We start from the raw sequence: 20,794 nt of genomic DNA on the forward strand, positions 1-20,794 counted from the left end.
GCAGGGCAGAGAGAGAGAGTAAATCCACTGTCATTGTCAGGCAGAGACTCTTGTGTCATAAAACCTATTTCTCAGACTTGAAAGGAAGGAGTATTTCATAGCACTTGGGTAGCCCGCTTAGGGGCTCCTGCATTTTAGTTCTTACTAACAGATTGCTCCCTTGCTGCTAATTTCTTTTGTCAAAAATGAAAACTGCTTATCATCCTCATGTAAAAATCTGCGTATGTAAAGTAGTTAAGTTCAGCTTTTTTTCCCTAAGAGAAAGTATTTTCATTCATTTAAGTTCTTTACCAGTAAGGACCTGCTTTGTGAATTCAAATAATGTTTCATTTTTTTCTTAGAGTTTCTCTTTGAGTAACTCTTATTTAAATGGTGGAGCCCGACAGGGACAGCTTGCAGCGTCAAGTCAGGAAGTACTTCCTGCCGGGTGCAGTGCCAGGTGTGGGTGCTAGAGGTCTGGTTTTCCGGGGCGTGCGGCGCGTCACTGCTTCTTAGAGGGGAGTTCATTTGGTTGATGTGTGTCAGGAGCATGTAATGGAACAAACCTACTTTCTTAATGTAAATTTCTTTATTTCTAGATTCTGGTTTATTTAGTAACAGGAAAGAAGGAAGCAGGCATCCCCAGTGCTTTTCCTTCTAGAGCCACAGTGAACACAGCGCCCTCTACTGTGGAGCTCAGTTCCCACAGGGCGTTATCTCCACGTGGGTCAGGTAGCGCCCACCACGGCCTTCGGGCTGAGCAGCACACGTGCCGGGACCCGTTGTCCAGATGCAGCGGCAGAGGCTCAGGGAAGTAGAGGGGCTTGCTGGATTTCGTGGGGGCTGTGATTGAAAGTGTCTTCTACCTCCCCGATTACTACATTTTTTTTCTCCAGACTGCGTGTTCTCAACCCTGTTAAATCCAGTCGCCCTTTCTACAACTATTCTGAAACGAAATCAAAAATTAATGTAATCAACACATTAAATTTTTTTTTAGCAAATACAGTTTATTGCACAAAATTTAAGCAATTCCCAAGCATGCTTAAATTATTGAAAAATCAACATGCATTTTAAAGTTACAATTTGTGCCCTGCCTGGGTTGCTCAGTTGGTTGGAGCATCATCTCCATACACCAAAGGGCCACGGGTTTGATTCTCAGTTAGGGCCCATACCTGGGTGGCAGGTTTGATTCCCAGTTGGGGTACATATGGGAGGTAACCGATTGATGTTTCTCACATCAGCGTTTCTTTCTTCCCCGCCTCTGTCTCTAAAATCAAATGACATCCTTGGGTGAGGATTAAAAAACACACAAACAAAAACAAAACATAAAGAATAAATAGATAAAATTAGTGAGTTGTATATAGTAACATCTTTCCCCTAGGCCTGAGGACTCCCTTTTATGGGGAACTTTTGAAGTAGAAATGAATAATTTAAAACCACCAAGTTTTCTAGACCCTCTGAAACACAGGTGGCAAACACAAAGTCCAAGGGCTGGATCCGGCCCTCCACCTTGTTTGATCCAGCCTGGTACCTTGTTTCTGCCCAGCGGCAGCACCGAGCTCCTTGTCCCTAGTTAAGGGGTAGTTACGTTTACACAGTCCTGAAATTACATTCAGCCCTTTGAAGGCAACTGTGAAGCCAGTGTGGCCCCCCGTGAAAATGAGGTTGACACCCCTTCTCTAAAACATTACCCTCAGGATCCTATTGTAACCTGAGGCCACCACACATGGGATTCACCTGGGATGTGGTCACTGGACATGTGTGAATAAGGCTGAGTGTCTCACATGTCACAGCTCTGTCCACATGGCGAGGGTCCCTAAAGAAGGAATGTTTCTCTTCAGACATGCTGGTCTTTTGCACTGCCAGAAATTTTTACAGACCACATTTGATTTTTGTTAAGAAAGATACTCGTAAAGTAGAAGTGTACATCAAGAACTTGAGACCAAGAAAGGTCTAAGATGCGAGGGCCTTAGAGAGACTGTAACCAAAGTGCAGGTTTGGCTGCCTGCTGTGAGGAGAGCCAGACTCTTGAGACAGGTGCTGGTGCAAAAGGAAAGAGGTTTGTTCGGGTGCCATAAGCTGGGAGAGTGGCGGACTCCTGTCTCAAAGACCGTCCCCCTTCCTTGCTGAAGCCCCAGTTGTTAGAGGGGTGGGGTGCAGGGGGCTCCTTTTCTGTCCTGTTACCTTGCTAGATTTTGGAGCTCTCAGGCCCTGTCTGTTCATCCTTCTAGCTTTTGGTGCAAGAACCTCATGGTGTAAGAACCTCTCCCACCATGCCTTGGCCAATGCCAGAGAGTCCCTGCTGCTCCCCCACTGTCTGTGTTAACAAGACGTCCTAGTGAAAATGAAAACAAAAAATGATTCTGCAAGTGTAACACAAAGGAGAAATAAAGGGAAGTGATTCATAACCAAATGTAATGTAGTTCATTATATAAACGGTTGGGCATATCTAAACTAGGAGATGCACGAGAATGAGGTAGTCATATGGCTCTTCCTCAGGGTAGGGTCACCATGAACACACTGTCCACACATGCAGGTAGTATAGGTTGTTGTATGTTGAAGGACCACAGACACATTACCGCTGGGATTCCAGAATAGTGAGTATGCTTGGTGAAATTCTTTTTTTTTTTAAAGATTTTATTTATTTATTTTTAGAGAGAGGGGAAGGAAGGGAGAAAGAAAGGGAATGAAACATCAGTGTGTGGTTGCCTCTCACACGCCCCCTACTGGGGACCTGGCCTGCAGCCCAGACTGTGCCCTGACTGGGAATTGGAACCAGCGACCCTTGGTTCGCAGGCCAGCACTCAATCCACTGAGCTACACCAGCCAGGGCACTGGGTGAAATTCCGAGTACCACGAAGTACAGTTTACATGGTGGCTACATTCTAGAAAATTGAGACTATGTTAGATCCGTACAATAAAAAACCCATAAAACTTTGAGGGTTTTTTGTAAAATGAGTTGGAACCCAGTCTCAGATCATGACAAACCAGTTTTCACGTGTATGTGTGTGTCCCCTGGGTCACTCAGGATTCTGAGCTGGACACTGCAGATAATGATGTGCTGCTTAAACCGGCTCTCTGAGTGGAAAAAGCTCTGCTTTGTACATTGGCTGATTTCTGTAAACACCCGCACAATGGCTGATGTCAGACTAGCAGTAGATACTGGCTCACAAAATTCCTGCACATTTCAGCCATCAGCTCAGTAGGCACCAGCTCCAGGACACTGCTAACTGCATAGGATACCTGGCATCTCTGGTCCTAAATGCCAGTTGGGCTTTCCAAATTATGGCAATGGAAAAGTGTCATACAAGTTTTCAAAAGAGCTCCCTCAGGGGCAGCATCTCCCCTGTGAAGAAAACAGTGCACTCAGCTCCAGTGGGATTTCTGGGGGAAGTGACCTCACAGAACAGTGGGTACTTTTCGTGGGTAGGTGTATGGAGTCCTCACCCCCTAGTGTGAAGCCTCAGGTTTCCTGTTCTTACTGCTCCAGGGAGGGGGAACAGGACTGAATGGTGCTGCCCGCTGGCCAATGGCCTTGGTCTGTGGAGCAAGTCTGGCCGTGCCCTGCTGGCGACTAGGAGGAAGCCCCCGGCACCCACACTCCTCAGCTCTGACGAGCCCAGGGCAGCCACAGTTGGTGACACTTGCCCCGTGCCGCCTCTCTCAGCTCCGTGGCTTTGATCAGAGCAGGAGCGCCTCTCAGAAGAGGAAACTCCTACTTAAGAGCTGGCCCCTGTGCCTCTGCACAACCCAGTTCCTCACCGACGCAGTTAACAAATGGCCAAATTATTCAAGCGGGTCTCCTTTAAAGCCTCAATACTGGAGCAGCTTTGAGTGTGGATCACAAGGCAGAGTAGCAAATGGCCTGTGCAATGGCCAAGTGGAATCAGTTCACAGGGCCCTGGAAACTTGAGAGCAAGCTGTAAAAATAGTCCTGATACTGATAAAAATGCTGGAGGTAGACACAGTCAGTTTTACTAAAGAAGAACATTGACTTTAAGACCTGTGCTACAAAGGACTCAAGGATCTTTTCTTTCCTGCCTAGTGTACACTTGACTCTGAAGTGGCCGTGAGAGTGGGTGGAGAGTTCTACTTTGACCCTCAGCCTGCAGACGCCTCCAGGAACCTCGTGTTGATTGCAGGCGGAGTCGGAATTAACCCTCTGCTTTCCATCCTGCGGCACTCGGCGGATCTCCACAGAGAACGGGCAGTCAAAGGAAATGGATATGAGATAGGAACGATAAAACTCTTCTATAGTGCAAAAGATACCAGCGAACTCCTGTTTAAGGTAAGGGAGAAACGTATGTTTTGTAGGCTGCTGTGAGCAAACTTGTCGTGGTACCAATTGTCCACAGAACTTTCCTTTCTCGGTTCTGTCTTCTCTGCAATAGTTTAATCCGATCGTGTTCGAGTGAGAAGCAACCAGCACAACTTGCCAGGACGAGTCAAACAGCTAGTGCTGAGGAGGGTCCCAGTGATGGGACAGGACAGGACAGGGCAGGCCTGGGGGCTGGAGTGTGGAGGTGGATGGACTGGAAGGTTGCCACGGCTGGGGGACTTCACAGAGTCAGGAGACGCACCGGTGGGCTCACACGTTGCGGGGGTAGGTGAGACGGTGCGGACCCAGCTGGGTAACTGAAAACCCCCCGCAGTTGCATCTGCTGACCCGAAGTGCATTTGATGGAGAAGGCTTTCACTCCGGATTGCTTTGCAGCTGCAAGGATGAACAAAAGAACAGAAACAGTTAAAAGACACAACTGTGGTCAGTGAAACTGCTGCTTAATTGCCAAAGCTTGAGAAAAAGGAAAAAGAAAAAACTCCCGGAGAGTTAGTAATATGCTTGTTAGCATATTCAGATTTCAATTAAAGCCAAATAGGCCTCTGTGCTCTGAATGCTCTGGCCTGCTAGGCTGCAAACAATATCTGTCTAAGTAGAGAGCGAGAGCTGCAGACGTGTATAGAATGGGAGGCGAGGTTCGGAGTCCCTGGTTGTGCACATCTGGTTTGATTTGTTAAAGTTGTAGTGTGACCAAATATGTTTGACATTCCAGAAAAATATCCTCGATTTAGTAAATGAATTTCCTGAGAAGATTGCATGCAGTTTGCATGTTACAAAGCAAACTACACCAATCAGTGCCGAACTCAAGCCATACATCACGGGTGAGTCCCCTAAAGATATTTTGGCTATCTCCAGGTAGTTGGTGGGCGTGCCAGTTGGTCGAATATAGATGGTTTATTGTCTGGAGTTGCTGGCTGGGAATATCACTACCTGGGGAATTGAGAGGTGATTCATCATGGAAAAATAAGGAGAGATTTAGTTGGATTTACTTAGTATGTCCAGTGTTTCTACTGCCCATATTAAAAATTTACTTTCCACATTTTTTAGGGGGCCTTTGCATCATCACTGTAGCATGCATGCAAAGAATTTATATTCCAGCCTTGACTGAATCGAAGCCATTTGCCATTAATGGTCATTTAAATTACTTGTGGTTTCTCCTGCCTGGAAGGGTTTTTTTTTTTTTTTTTTTTTTAAAAANTGGAAGGGTTTTTTTTTTTTTTTTTCCCACAAAAACAGTTTCTTTACTTCGCTGAAGGCAGTTTGGAATCTCTATCAAAGAACAGTAAGTTCATGCTCTTCTCTGAAGAGGGCATTACGATTAGCTTCCCGCTTTACTTGCCATAAGTCGAGGAAGCCTGGAAACAGGCCGTGCTGGGGACTGGCCCCAGGTGCCAGCAGGGGCCGTCACGTGCAGGGCTCAAGACGGGACTCACTAAGCTTGAGTTGCTGAAAGTCAGCTCTGTTGCGTGGTTGCGGTGAGTCGCTCCCCATGTCGGTACAAACGCGTCTGGCTTAATTTGGTGTTTATTCTGTTTCTTGGTAGAAGGAAGAATAACGGAGAAGGAGATAAGAGATCATATTTCCAAAGAGACTTTGTTCTATATTTGTGGTCCACCTCCGATGACCGACTTTTTCTCCAAGCAACTAGCAAATAGCCATGTGCCCAAAGAACACATCTGCTTTGAGAAGTGGTGGTAGGGAGCAGGCCACGGGGGAAGAGAGAAGGTTGTGAGATGCCCTCAGGACAGTAAGATTTTGTGTTCTGTGATTTGTGGCAAGGTGAATTTCCCTCCGCTTCACCTGTTTGTTTTTTTAAAGGCTGCGAACTGTGACTTGCTGGAGAATAAAAGAAAAACGACCGGACAGACCTCAATGATAAACTTTTTGCAAAGACTTCATCAGTTAAACTATTTTTGTATTGATTTTCTTTTATTAATACTGTTTGATTATCTCATGATGTGCCTTGAATTGGTCAGTATAGATTTCTATAAGTATATAGACATATACTTATATTTATTTAATCATGAAAATGCGCTTTTGTGTGTGAAGTAAAAGCTATTTTTAAATTATTTGACAGCAGCCTGTATATCTTTATTCAATAAACTTACAATTTAAATTTACACATTCTTAATAATGTTACTTTGAAAAATGTTTATACTTTAAGACACAGTGGACCTTACCAAGGCCTGCAGCCTGGCTTCTTCAGGACAGCCAGGTCGGGTTTCGAAGCTGAAAATGGTCAGGAAAACCACTGCTTTCGGCAATTGAATGTCCAGCGTATTTACTTCATGTTAAAAACTACCCTGAGTGTGTCTCCTGGCTCATCGTTAGTTTCTTCTCCAATGAATCCCTTTCTGTGTTCCATGTCCTGGCTGCCCACCTTAACACCGCCAGTAGGAAGCAGCTTCCCGTTGGGGACAAAGGCACTGGTAACCGCCGTGTTCACGGTGACCCTGCCCACAGTGCGGGCTGCCTGTGGGAATGTGCTTAGGATGATAGTGCCGTTTCCAAGTCCTGCTTCTCTTCCTTCACTTCATGCGCTCCCGTCGTTTCTGACCCCAGCAGCAACTCCTCGATACGTACTTGCTGAATGACTGAAAGGAAACAGCTAATGACTAACTCCTTGCTGAGCCTGGATGGGGCGGCAGCCCCCCAGGGCAGGAGAGAGAACCCCACGCAGCCTGATCCCAAGGCTGCTCTGGGGAAACTGCTAGGAAGCAGACGGTAGTTCTTACCCTTGTTTGGACTTTAACAAATCCAAAAGAAATCTGTGGGTCACGGCCAGGCTGGGCCATCCTTTCTTGAATAAGCAGTCTTGGGCTGAAGGCTGCCTGCATGGAGAACGCTATGAGGACGCAGGGAGTCTGAAAGAAGGACAGATCAGTGCTGGGGACACAGGAGCTCCAGTGGGGAGACGGGTCGCCCCTGGGGCTCTGGCTGCCGGCCTCACGGGAACCCAGAGCTTCCCCACGCCGCTGACTTACGGGCCTGATGATGGCCGGCAGCACTGTTCTGGCCTCTGCCCTGTTTTGAATTCTGTCAAGTTTTAAGCAGAGATCATTTGTCAGCTATTTCTTTTGTTTTTTCCAATTACAGTTGACATTCAATATCTTTTTATGTTTCAGATGTACGGCGTAGTGGTTAGACAGTTGTATAATTTATGAACTAATCCCCCCTATTCCCTGTGCTGTGCTTTATATCCCATGAGTATTTTGTGACCGCGGATTTATACTTCTTAATCCCCTCACCTTTTCCCCCTAGCCCCCCAACTCCCCCTCCCATCTGGCAACCATCAGTTTGTTCTCTGTATTTATCAGTCTGTTTCTGTTCATTTATTTTGGTTTTTAGATTCCACATATAAGTGAAATCACATGGTATTTGTTGTTCTCTGTTTGACTTACTTCACTTAGCATGACGCCCTTTAGGTCCAGTTCCTGATATGAATCCATTGAGAAGGAAGAGGGGCCATCAACGTGGCGGGGATGTCAGCATCCACTCCAGGCAGCGAGCATCGGTGTTTCAGAGGTGAGGGGACTGTGAAAAGCTCTGGCCACTCTAAGGAGCCCTGACTCGTCACTGGACCCCAAAGTGGCCAGGCTGAGGGCTGGGCTGGAGGGCTGGGTACTCGAGAGCATGGGAGCAAAGCACGAAGTGATTCAGGAAAGTGGGAGCAGCGATGCTCTTCTGCCGCCTGGGCAAAGGCAGCTGGCGGGGGAGGAGACCCAGGGTGTGGAGCAAGTGGCTCCCCGGGCCTTCCTGTGCTGGGAGTGGAGGTGCAGGGTGAGCGTCTTCAGTGCCCACTGCCCACATCCACCCAGCACCATGGCCTGTGTGCCTGCTGTTGTCACAGAGCAAGGACCACTCGTCCGGAGATCCCAGCTCTGTCCGCCACCCTGCCGGAGACACGGTGACCATCTGAAAACTGCTGAGATGGGCCAGGTCGTGACCATCACCTGAACTCTAGCTCCTCCCACCTCTGTTTCCAGGCCTTAGTGCTGAACAGTGTTTCTGGTCTGCTGGCTGAGAGTGTCCCGTTGCTCTTGCTTACCAGGATCGTCAAGATCTCTTTGGTACTCACATTGAGCTAACCGCAGCCAGGGCGCCTTGGAATTTGTATTGTGGTGCCTGAGAATGTAGACTGGAGCGAGCCCCCGAGTCTGACTGCCTGGGTTCAGATCTCTGCCACTCACTAGGGAGATGATCTGTAGCAAGTCACTTACCTGCATTGTAGCTCAGTTTGTCATTGCACATGCGTGTGCACACACTGGCACCTGCATATGATACTTTCTACCCCATTGAGCTGTTAACTAGATTGAAATACAGTAGCATACGTAAAGTACCTGGCAGAATGCTGCCTGAGTGTGTGACTAATATGCTATTCTTGTCCTATGCTGAAAGGATTTTAAGAGGTTGGATGGCTTAGGTTTAGTTCACTAACCTCTAACACTCATGTGGGTAGGGCCCCGTTTTGTTCAGCGCTGTGCTGGGCAGACTAGGTACTTAAGAATGTTTCTTTCATGGGTGAATGGGCCTGTGTGGAGCTGATGAGCTGTACTGAAGGAATTCTTAAGGATTCTTCTGAGCCTGTGAGTTCTGTGACACGAGACGCCTTCACATACTCAAGAGATTGCTTAAGCCGACATAGGAGTCTTTCTCTAGTTTTGATAGTGTGAGCGCCAGTGCTCACCAGAAAGTGGACCAAATACCTGGTCTTTCTTGAGTAGTCCGCCATCAGAGGGGCTCTGGGAGGCCCAGAGCCCTTCCTCCCCAACAGGGTGTCTGGGCATCTGGATGGTGAAGGTGGCCATCTGGATGGAGATCACGATGTTGTTCTCTGTGACCCTGGTTTTAGCCAGTAGCTCCTAGTTTACGAAAGAAATCTTAGGAAAGTTTGTTCAAAGATATGCCAAAGTAGAGCAGACAGCAAAACGAGCTCCTGTGTCTCCATTACCTAGCCTCAGCGATTATCAACAGTGCGGTGTTTAGTTTCGTCCACCCTCGACGTCTCTGGGTTTGTTGTTGCCTGGTATCTGTTGAACCAATTCCTAGAAATCATGTTATTTTACCTGTCGTTGAGCTTGTATTTCCAACCGATATATCACCTGAATACGACCACGGGGCTGACACCACCCTCAGCACAAGTAACAGGGACTCCTTAGTATCAGCTAAGACCTTTCTGTATGTTTTCCCCATTGTCCCAAAGTCCACACGTTGCACTTGGTTTGACATATCTTTTATGTTCTTTTACACGGTAGCACTTTCTTTCCACTGCTCACACACACACACACACGTCACTCTGCCCCCATCATATATTTGTCGAAGAAGCTGCATCATTTGTCCCTAAAGACTTGCCCCCTCCGCTTACTTTACCCTCAGCGTGTCATTTAGCATCACCCTCTGTCCTCAGTGTCATGTAAACTGGTAGTTAGACCTAGAGCTCACTTAGATTCAGATTCGAGATTTTTTTTTGCGGGGCTGCGTCGTAAGTGCTGTGTACTTCCTGTCTCACACGTGAGGAGGCACATTGTGCCTGAGTGTCTCACCTGCAGTGTTACTAAGGTTGATCAGCGGGTCCAGCTTTGGTCAGGCTGATCCATCCAATACAAAGCTGTCAACCTTTCACCTAATTATTTTAGCAGCTGTCGATCATGGCTTGTACCTGCCATTTTATTAAAGATTAGTTGTCCATTTCTATCATTTTCCTGCATGTTTTATTCCCTGTGATTGTTCTGTAGAGGCCTCTCTCTCATTGACTCTGTCCTGAGATGGTTATGTGGAGGAAAGGCGGAATCAATGCTTGAGTCTCACCCTTTTGTAAAATCAATTAGCCTGCTATGAGTTGGTGCCCTGGCAACCTCCAGGCCTGGGCAGATTTTTAAAAGTATCACTATGAACTCATGGCTTTTATGCATTGATTTTTTTGTCCCTTATGGTCAGTCTGTGACGTTCACCTCATTTCAGGTTGCTCCTGCTGTGTTAGTGGTCCGTACTGAGTCGTGGGGCAAGTAGGGCAATTGGAGTTACAAAAGGTGCTCTGATAAACAGGACGGAGGGAAAGAAGTTGAGTGTGGTGTCAGGAAGCCACACAAAGAAGGTGTCTCAAGGAAGAATGACTAATCAGCTGTGTCCTCTTGCTAGGACAAGGGGCATGAGTTCTGCTATTTAGCAACTGGAAGGTCACCGGTGATCTTGGTAAGATGGATGTTAAGAGTGAAAATATTGGAGTGGGTTTAAGAACAGCTGGGAGGAAATAAATTGTAATGAGTGAATATAGGTAGTAGAGTCAAATAATTTTACTCTTATAGGAAGGGAAGAAGAAAAACGGGATAGTAGCTGGAAGGAGACGTGGTGGTAAGAGAACTCCATTTTTTTGCTCATGTTTAAAAATTTGTGTTTCAAACTTCTCATTGTGAAATGATTGTAGATTTTATAGAAGACTTGCAAAGAGAGGACAGTGTTCCCATATACCCTTTACATAGCCCTGTAAGATGGTGTATTTATGAAAACTAAGACAGTTAAGTTGACACAAGACTGTTAACTAAAGCACAGTTGCTTTTTTTTAAAGATGGGCGAGAACAGACTGACTGTATGGCAAACTCTCGGGAGGCATTCAGTGGGACTTCAGGTGGGGCGGAGATGGCCTTTTCCGGCGGACGATAAACTTGTTAACTGTCATTTATTGAACGTCTACAATGTGCAGTCACTGCTAGAAATTGGAGATAGGACCGTGTAAGACAAAGGTTATCTTGAGGTGCACGTTGAATACTTTGGGGAACTCTTTTTTATGAGGCTGGAAAGTGATAAAAGCCATCTTCTACAAAGGAGTATATTGAATACTGAGAACGTTTCAACAAAGTTGAAAGTGAAAATGCCCTGGGGAAAATATGTCTTTTTGCAGCTCACGCTGGTGGAAAGGGAAGCTGTGGAAGGTGGACGTCTGGGCGAGTTGCTGGAGGGCTGCTGTCCTGTGGGTCGACGGTGGGAGGGGCAGGGAGAAGGGGTGTCCCCCTGCCCTGGAGACAGTGCTGGGGGGCCTCGTTGTTATGGGGGGCACAGCTGCACGCATGTGCGCGTAAGTGTGAATGTGTGCGTGCGTGCAGTGATTGTCAACAGTGCCCAGTGCCTGAGGTTTGTTTTTCTCTTTTGGAATGGAAAACAGCAATTTCCTTTATTCCTGGTTATTGCAGATGATCACATGCTGATAATTTAACCCAAGAGCTGTTATTTAATTTTATTTTAAATGAAACTCAGATACACTGTTTTGATCTTCGAGAAATAGTGAGGTGTCCTGTCTTTAACATCACTCTCTGCTAACATGCACACGTGTAGCAAGCACAGTGGTGACATATAAAGGTACCTACGAACCTGCCATCAGATGGACACGTGCATTGTAACAAGGTTTGTGCTCAGGATCCCAGACTTGCTCAGTGGTGGAGAGACATCTTGGTCGGTTTGCTCTGAGTTATTAAAAAACCCTGATGGTTAGAATTAGCCTCTTCCATCTCACCCCAAGTCCCATTTTGCTATGCCGGAGCCTACTAAAGTTTTGTCTGTTCCTGTCTTCTTTTTATTTACCTGATAAATACGATTATAAAAAACTAACAGTGGAACTGCCTCTTGACCTGGCAATTCCACTGCTGGGATTATACCCTAAGAACCCTGAAACAACAATTCAAAAGAACCTATGCACCCCAATGTTCATAGCAGCACAGTTTACGATAGCCAAGAGCTGGAAGCAACTGAAGTGCCCATCAGTAAATGGATCAAAAAACTGATACATTTACACAATGGAATACTATGCAGCAGAAAGAAAGAAGGAGGGAGACTTCTGGACAAGATGGAGGTGTAGGTGGACACACTGTGCCTCCTCACACAACTAAAATTAAAGACAACAAAAATTTAGAAACAAAAACACAACCAGATCTCACAGAAAATTGAACTGTATGGAAGTCCGACAATCATTCATCCAGACCTGTAAGAAGGGCAAGGTCAGTGGAGAGGGGTCGTGACAGGAAAAGGTGGCGGCTGGCAGACCTGGGAACACAGGCGACACGGGGCTAACTGAGGTCACACATTCACGCACAGATAAACCAGGCAAAAATGGGCAGCGAGGCAGACCGCTCAACCCAGGGCCCCAGTGCCAGGAAATAAAGCCTGAAAGCACCAATTGGAAACACTTTCAGGGGTTGAAGTGCCGGGAGAGGCTCCCAGCCTCACAGGAGAGTTCATTGGAGAGACCCACAGGGTCCTAGAATGTACACAAGTTCACCCACGGGGGACTGAGCACCAGAAGGGCCCAATTTGCTTGTGGAAAGCTGCAGAAGGGACTGAAATCCGAGAGTGGAACAAACGCCATTGTTTCCTCTCTGACCCCCGCCCCCACATACAGCATCACAACCCAGCCACTGGGTTGCCTCGCCTTGGTGAACACCTAAGGCTCCACTGCTTAGTATGTAACAGGCACGATGAGACCAAAACATTATGGCTCAAACAGAAGAACAAATCAAAGCCCCAGAGCCAATGCATCTAAGCAACCAAGAGATAGCCAACCCATCAGATGCACAATTCAAAGCGCTGGTGATTAGGATGCTCACAGAATTGGTTGATTTTGGTTGCAAATTAGATGAAAAGATGAAGGCTACACTAAGTGAAATGAAGGAGAATGCACAGGGAACCAATAGTGATGTAAAGGAAACTGGGACTCAAATCAATGGAGTGGACCAGAAGGAAGAAAGAAACAACCAAACAGAAAACAATGAAGAAATAGAATTTAAAAAAATGAGGAGAGGCTTAGGAACCTCCAGGGCATCTTGAAATGTTCCAACATCCAAATTATAGGGGTACCAGAAGGGGAAGAGGAAGAACAACAAGTGAACAACTAATAAAGGTGAACTTCCCCAATCTGGCAAAGGAAATAGACGTCCAGGAAGTCCAGGAAACAGAGTCCTAAAGAAGGTGGACCCAAGGAGGAACACACCAAGGCACATCATAATTACATTAACCAAGATTAAAATGAAGGAGAGAATTCTAGAAGCAGCAAGAGATAAGGGGATAGTCACCTGCAGAGGAGTTCCCCTCAGACTGTCAGCTGATTTCTTTTTTTTTTTTAATTTTTTAGATTATTTATTTATTTATTTATTTATTTATCTTTAGAGGGGAAGGAGAGAGGGAGAGAAACATCAATGTATGGTTGCCTTTTGTGCATCCCCTGCTGGGAGTTGGCCTGCAGGGAACCAGCCTGCAACCCAGGCATGTGCCCTGACTGGGAATCGAACCGCAATCCTCTGGTTCGCAGGCTCTGTCAGCTGATTTCTTAAAAGAGACCTTGCAGGCAAGAAGGGGCTGGAAAGAAGTATTCCAAGTCATGAAAGGCAAGGACCTACAGCCAAGATTGCTCTATCCAGCAAAGCCTTCATTTAGAATGGAAGGGCAGATAAAGCACTTCTCAGATAAGGTCAAGTTCAAGGAGTTCATCATCACCAAGCCCTTATTATATGAAATGTTAAAGAGACTTATCTAAGAAAAAGAAGTTAAAAAATATGAACAGTAAAAAGACAGCAAACTCACAGTTATGAACAACCACACCTAAAACAAAAGCAAACCAAGGAAACAACTAGAACAGGAACAGAACCACAGAAATGAAGATCACATGGAGGGTTAGCAACAGGGGAGTGGGAGGAGGAGAACAGGGGAGAAGGTACAGAGAATAAGTAGCATAGACGGTAGGGAGAAAATAGGGGGAGGGCAAGCATGGTATGGGAAATGTAGGAGCTAAAGAACTTATGACACATGGACATGAACTAAAGGAGGGGAATGTGGATGGGAGGGGTGTGCAGAGTGGAAGGGAATGAAGGGGGGAAATGGGACAACTGTAATGGCATAATCAATAAAATATATTTTAAAAAAAAGAAAGAAGGAGCTCCTACCCTTCATGACAGTATGGATGGATCTGGAGAGCATTATGCTGAGTGAAAAAAACCATGTGGTAAAAGACAAATACCATATGATCTCACCTATAAGTGGAACCTAATCAACAAAACAAGCAAGCAAAACATAATCAGAGACATTGAAACAGAACAAACCGACAGTAACCAGAGGGGAGGCAGGGAGGGAGATTAACAGGGGAAAGAAGGGAAAGGGTCATCAAGGAATGTGTACAAAGGACCCATGGACAAAGTGAAAGAGGGGTAGGATTGAGGGTGGGGGTGGGTGGGGTGGGGGATAGTGGTGGTGGGAAAATGGAGACAACTACTTGAACAAGAAAAAGAAATGATATAAAAGTATGTACACTAGATGCAGAAGTCCTCTGTTCCCCCACCCTGATGTCTCACCTAGGGTAAACTTCTGAATAAAGAGCTTGCTAGGTAGCCTTTTAAGCGTTTAACAGTGTGTGAATCTTGTATACATACATAGGTATGCGTGCTTGTTGGTTGTATTCTTACCATTGCAAATAATGTACCATAATGTACTTAACCATACCTCTGTGATGAACACTTACGACAGAGTGTTCCCCGTTTGGGGCTGTTACAAACAATATCACAGTGAACACACTTGTTCATATAATATCTGTGTTGTATCCTGTGGAATTTCTAGACGTGTCACTTCTGGATCAAAAATTGGTTAGTATTGTCCTGGGTGGGCAGCTCAGTTGGTTAGAGCATCATCGCACTACAGCAAGGTTGTGGGTTTGAACCCTGGTTGGGGCACATGCAAGAATCAACCAGTGAGTGCACAAATGAGTGGAACAGCAAAAAATCTCTCTCTCTCTCTCTCTCCCCCCCCCTCCACTTCCCTTCCTCCCTCTCTCTAAATTCAACACATAAAGAAATTTAAAAATTGGCTAGTATTGCCAAATCACCCTACAAAGTGCCGGGTCAATTTGTATTCTAATACAATGTAAAAGTACTCATTTCCCTACCTTCTAGCAAAACTAGAGATTCTAAGTCCTTAAACTGTTTTTCCTAGTCTGTTGGGTGAAAAGATGATCTAAAAAAAAAAATTAATTGCCTGATTTCACCCTAGCATTCTTTTTTTTAACCTAAAGTGGTTTAGCCATTTATTCTTTTGAGAATGGTGTGCTTGTTCATTTTTTTATCCACTTCAATGTCTGACTGATTTATAACTCCTTATAAAGTGAAATGAATGCTAAACTCTTGTTACACATATTACAAATATTTCTCTCCCTTTCTGTTACTTGTCACTGAATTCTGTTTGTTTTAACTTATACTACTTTAAACTTACATATAATCAAACACATTAGTCTTTGCCCTTGGCTTTTATGGATGTAGTTTCTTTTGATAGTTTTACAAGTCTTTTATCCAGTAGGGATTTACTTTTGTGCTTGACGGGGATGAGGATCTGGAGTTTTTCCATCCACATGGCTCTCCAGGTGCCCAGCACCGTTTGTCAGACATTCTGTGCTTTCCCCGGGGATTGAAGTGCCTCCTGTACCATATACTAAATTCCCACTAACAGTGGACTTTTTCTCCCTAGACTCTCTGTTCCGTGGGTCTCCTTATTTCTTGTGGTTCTCATACCACATTGTTTTAATTACTCTAGCTTTTTTGTATATTCTGTATTTCCCCACACACACTTTTTCTTCATTTCTAGATTATTTAAACAGAAACATGTTATGCATAGTCACATAACTTCACTCTCACAGAGAAAGAAAGGAAGACTGGTAGGGAGTAGTTCCTCTGGGGTCACCTGCATTCACTGGTGGACTAGATTTTGCTTGGAGTACTATTTTCAATTGAACATTACCGTATTACTTGGCATTTGACACATACTTTGTTTTATGTCTCACTAAATCATTCCCCAACAATTTGGGGAAGTAGGCGGGGTGAACAATGTTGTCCTGTTGTACCGGTACGGAGAGCAGACGATGGGGTTAGATGGCTTGCCCAGGCTCACACGCGCCTGGGGGAGTGACAAAGCCAGACCTCTGGGACTGGTCTCCTTCCTGTCCTCGTGGAGGACTTTCTGTGGACTCCACCATGGGCTTGTTCCCAAACCCTTCCCACCGCTGAAGAGGTAGTTGCCAGCATCACCATTAAAACATGTTTTGGGGGCAGAACTCAGGTTCTGTTCTTCAGACCCAAGACAGACAGGTTTCCTCTGTCCAGCCGCACACCTGTCCCGGGGCACCGCCCCACCCGTGCTTCTCCCAGCAACCGCCACCAAAAGTTAGACTCAGTTCTTGGAGTCATTAGGAAGGTATCGAGACTTATGTTCTACTGATTTTGTAAAATAATGTTGAGTTATTCAAGTCCTGAAAAATAACCCACAATACTGGTTTTAGGAAATCTCCAAGCAACACTAGTATCACTGGGGTATTTGCTGCTCTGAGGAAGTGCCTTTGGTAAGGACAGTACTCACCTCTTTGTGGTCTGGCTGGTAGATTCAGGATCTCCTTTACTCCAATCAATTGCAAAATTCAGTCCATTTGTGCTCCTAAATTATCATCAGATCTGTACTCCTCTCCCTCTGCACGGAGCTGCAGCCCACCAGTGCTCTCATTGGACTAAAGCACCGGCCTGCTGGCTTGCACCTCTGCCCTCCCCGTGGGCCTCCCACACACCAGCTTGCTCGCTCAGCAACGGAGATCTTTTACAAAAATACAGATCTTATGTCATTTCCCTTTAAAAATAGTCAGACTCCCATTACTCTACCAGGAGGACAGGAATCCTTACCTCGGTTCCCAAGCCCTCCTGCATCTGGCCTCGTCTTCCCTGCTACTCTGCCCCACCCCGCCACACACCCACTGCAAAGCTGCCTTAATGGATTTCTTCCACTGACTTGAACACGTGTCTTTCTTCAGATCCTTCCCTTTTTAATTCCAGGCCCTCCCCATCACCAACACTGAACAACACAGCTCTTCCCGTATGCTAGCCATTCTTTAAGCTTCTTGCATGTACTGGCTTGTTTAATTCTTGCAATTCTTATCCCCATTTTATAGGCGAGGCAACTGAGGCAAAGGGGATAAGTACCTTGCCCAGAGCCACACGCCTGGTAAGTGGGGGAGCCTGGATTCCAGCTATGGAGACTGGCTCTACCGCCTAGGCTCCTGGCTGCTGGGCACACTATGTGCCCCTGGTGCTCAGCTCTCAGCCTAGCTCTGATGTCCTCCAGCAAACCCTCCGTAAGCAGGTGACAGCCCGCTTCTGCCTTCGTGGCCTCCTGCGCTTCTCCACAGCTCTCATCGCAGTGTAACTACTGGGGCGACTGCTCCGTGGCTGTTGTGAGCTCCAAGGGAGCCAGGATTGTGTCTGTCTCATTCATTGCTGTCTTTCCAGCACCTGGCACAGTGGTGGAGGCATTAAAAATTATGTGTCTGTTGCCTTTTTCTGCCATGTGAGGACACAATGAGGAAATGGCCGTCTGTGAAATCAGGAAGCAGGTCCTTACCAGGTACCAAATCTGTCAGTGTCTTGATCTTGGACTTCTCAGCCTCCAAAACTGTGAGGTGTTAACATTTGTTGTTTGAAACAAACATTAAAAACCCTATATATCTGTATAGTGAAGGATCCAATCCCCTTTGCTCACATAAAACCACAGGTCTCCCACGTGGCCTGGCTTCCTCTGCTGGAAGGAAATGCCACCCCACACTGTCTTGCAGGGGCTAGGGAAGCACATACCTGCTAGGTTCAGAGAACCAGCTGTCTGTAACCAGAGTCAGTTTTTTCAGTCTGGCCGCAGAAATGATCATTATCAACAGGAACCTGTGGTGAACATTGCTTTGCTTCCTTCTCTGGCGACAGCCACCTCAGAAATCCCAGCCAAAGGCTTGTTAGGTCTTGTACTTAGAGCTAAATTTCACGTGCTTCCCTTTTCCAAACTCTGGGAGCCAGATACAGGAAACCCAGACTCCTGGGAAGCTGCATCAGTCGTTTGGCAGGTCACCACGCGGGCAGAGTGCTAATGACCGAGGCACACCCTGCACCGCTCATGCAGTCGGCTCCAGCACTAGCAAGAGGGCGGCTGGAACAAGTGGGGAGGCAGGGCCGAGCTGCCTCCAGGCTACCTGTCTGTACCCCAGTCCTCCTTTCCGTGTCCCCTTCTCTCACTGACCCTCTCAGGGCTTCATCTGTAGTCCCAGCCACTGCTGTTGGCCTGCACAGGGCCGTGCGCTTCGGCAGGACAGCCGGCTGAGCCCTGCTCTCCCAGGGCCAGTGCACCCAGCACTGGGTATGGGCCCAAGTGAAATGTGTTTCATAACTGATGGGTTTTGCGTCAACATATTCCTACTAGTAAGCATTGCTACATCTGAGAGCTATTCTTGAAAGATGTTTTGTGGTTTGGTAAAGGCCATAATTAATATGTTTAGAGCTCTGATAAAATGTGCTTCATAAGAAATGAATCAGAATGTCTCTTAATGTTTTTTTTTCTTGAAGCTTGTCCCATCACGCATATTTCCAGTGAAATACAATCAGTTGGGAGATTTAAAAATGTTCAAGCAAGGATTGTTGCTTATAAACCACTAACAAAAATTTTATGAACATTACAGTATGTCTGTTCGTCAGCACGGGGAATTCCATGCTTCAGTAATAGGTAATCCTCAGAATCCCAGAGGTTTATCACAGTGAAGGTTTATTTATCCCTCGCACTGTGGTCCCTCTTGAACTATGCCAAGGGCGTTGGAGATGAAGAGAGGGCTGGGGCTGCCTGGGGTATTTTTAAAGGTCAGGCTCAGAACTGGCTTACATCACATCTGCTTATGTCCCCTGGGGCAGAACCCTGTCACATGGCCCCAGATTGCGAGAGGGTCTGGGTGGTACAGAATCCCATGGATGCTGGGGGAGCACTGTGGGTCTCCACCACGTTTATTACCTGTCGGCATCATGATTAACTACTACCCAGAGAGCACTCTCCACGGACCAAGCACTGGACCATGCCTGTTAATCCTCACAAAAATCTGATGAGGTGGGTATCATCCGCTTCATTTCACACGTAGGCAGTGGATGCTTGCAGGTGTGAGAAATGAACCTGAAGTTACATTTGTAGGTTGTGCAAGGTGAGTGTTCTAACCAGCTCTGTCTGATCCTGAAGCCTGGCCAGGCTTTTCTGCTCCCTGAGCCTGACGTAGAACAGCCCTTCACTGATGCGGGCCTCTGCAGGCTCTCCATACTCACCACTTCGACTATGTGGCTGTGTGCGCCGGAAAGCGGTGTAACGGCATTTCTTTAAGCAGATTCGATAAGCGTCCCACCCCTAGAGCCCTGGAGTGATGCCAGCCTCCATCCACTACCCATTCCAGAGCCTCTGAAGGTGAACAGCGGGTCTTGAAACTATTTCCGAGCGAAAGACTCCAAATTCAGCTACAGTTTCATAGGAACATTTCTTTTCCTAGATTTTTTTCTCTCCAGAAACTTCCTTCCACAGACAAACGGCTGGGCCTTAGAACTACCAAAACCCTCCATGGCTGTCTCTGTGGCCTCCATGAACTGGCCTTGGTCTCCCCGGAATGCCGTCAGGCTGCCCCGTGGTGGTAGCAAGGCCTAGCACAGTCACTTAAAGTTGCCACTTCAGTCACCTGATCACCCCTCCAGAACTCCCTGTTCCTCCAAGACCCTCTGTGACGCCTGCAGCCCCTAAGACTGACTGCCAAGTGCCCAAGCTGGCTCATGCAAACACTGCAAGTCTTTGCAACCTTCGCTGGTCACTGGGGCTTTGTCCATGCCAACGATGACCCACACAACTGTCACCAGTCACAGGAAATTAAAATTTCCTTCAGGAATTTGCAATGCACTTGCAATGCACATGCAAGGTGTTAGGACTGGATGTTAGGGGCCTGGTTATTTACCTTTCATTAAAGCATTGCATTTCATAAGGAACAAGCTGTGATTCAATTGGTAGCAAGCCTGTGGCCGGTGGATCTCACCTTTGGCTGCACCTTAGAATCCCCGGGTCAGGGAGAGGTCATGAGTCCCAATGCCCAGCCCAGAGCAGTACCTCCAAGTCTCTGCGGTGGGGCCCAGGTATTGGGTTTTAAATCTCCAGTGATTCTAACGTGCAGCCAATTTGAGAACCCCCTGCTGTAGGTGGACATTTTGCCAGCTATCAGCAGGGTGTGGAGAAGTGTGGGGGAAAAAAAACCAAGATCTTCAGGAATTATTTGTTAGGTTGGCTCTAGGCCCCAATTTCCTGAGGAATTCAAATGAGCTGAAGTCACCTTTAATTTTTTTTCCCCATGACACATTCAGCCAACATAAATGTCATTTAATTATTGAAAAATGTACCCAGCGCTGAATGGTGTAAGCCCAGCCCTGCGGGACTCAGCCTGGGATCACAGGCTTTTCAAAGTTGTGAAAGATGTGTCGTTGCTGTCCCAGTCGGCTGCTAACTAGCATATTTTTTTTTTAAAAAGCTGTGATCCTCTAAGATACGGGCTAAGAGAAAACATTTTTATTAAATCAAGATGCTGCACAGATATTCCTGAGTATAATTATGGAAAAATGTCATTCTGAAAGTTATTTT

At 46.4% G+C, this 20,794-nt stretch overlaps 1 protein-coding gene across 4 annotated transcripts in view; it reads left to right on the forward strand.

Annotated features, from left to right (window-relative positions):
* OXNAD1 (oxidoreductase NAD binding domain containing 1) overlaps positions 1-6,401 on the forward strand; it is a 33,216-nt gene extending 26,815 nt beyond the window's left edge. For 2 of the 4 annotated variants that reach the window (XM_037061348.1, XM_037061349.1), the window contains 3 exons: positions 4,025-4,267; positions 5,031-5,139; positions 5,862-6,400. In XM_037061348.1, coding sequence (XP_036917243.1) covers positions 4,025-4,267; positions 5,031-5,139; positions 5,862-6,016 — 507 coding nt within the window. In that variant the 3' untranslated portion in view covers positions 6,017-6,400. Of the gene's footprint in view, positions 1-4,024; positions 4,268-5,030; positions 5,140-5,861 lie in introns of all 4 variants that reach the window. The other 2 variants (XM_037061350.1, XM_037061351.1) reach the window with 1 other exon arrangement.
* Positions 6,402-20,794: the final 14,393 nt, after the last annotated feature.

This window comes from Sturnira hondurensis, unplaced genomic scaffold, assembly GCF_014824575.4.
Source record: "Sturnira hondurensis isolate 20B ecotype Veracruz unplaced genomic scaffold, ASM1482457v3 Scaffold0013299, whole genome shotgun sequence".
NCBI lineage: Eukaryota > Metazoa > Chordata > Mammalia > Chiroptera > Phyllostomidae > Sturnira > Sturnira hondurensis.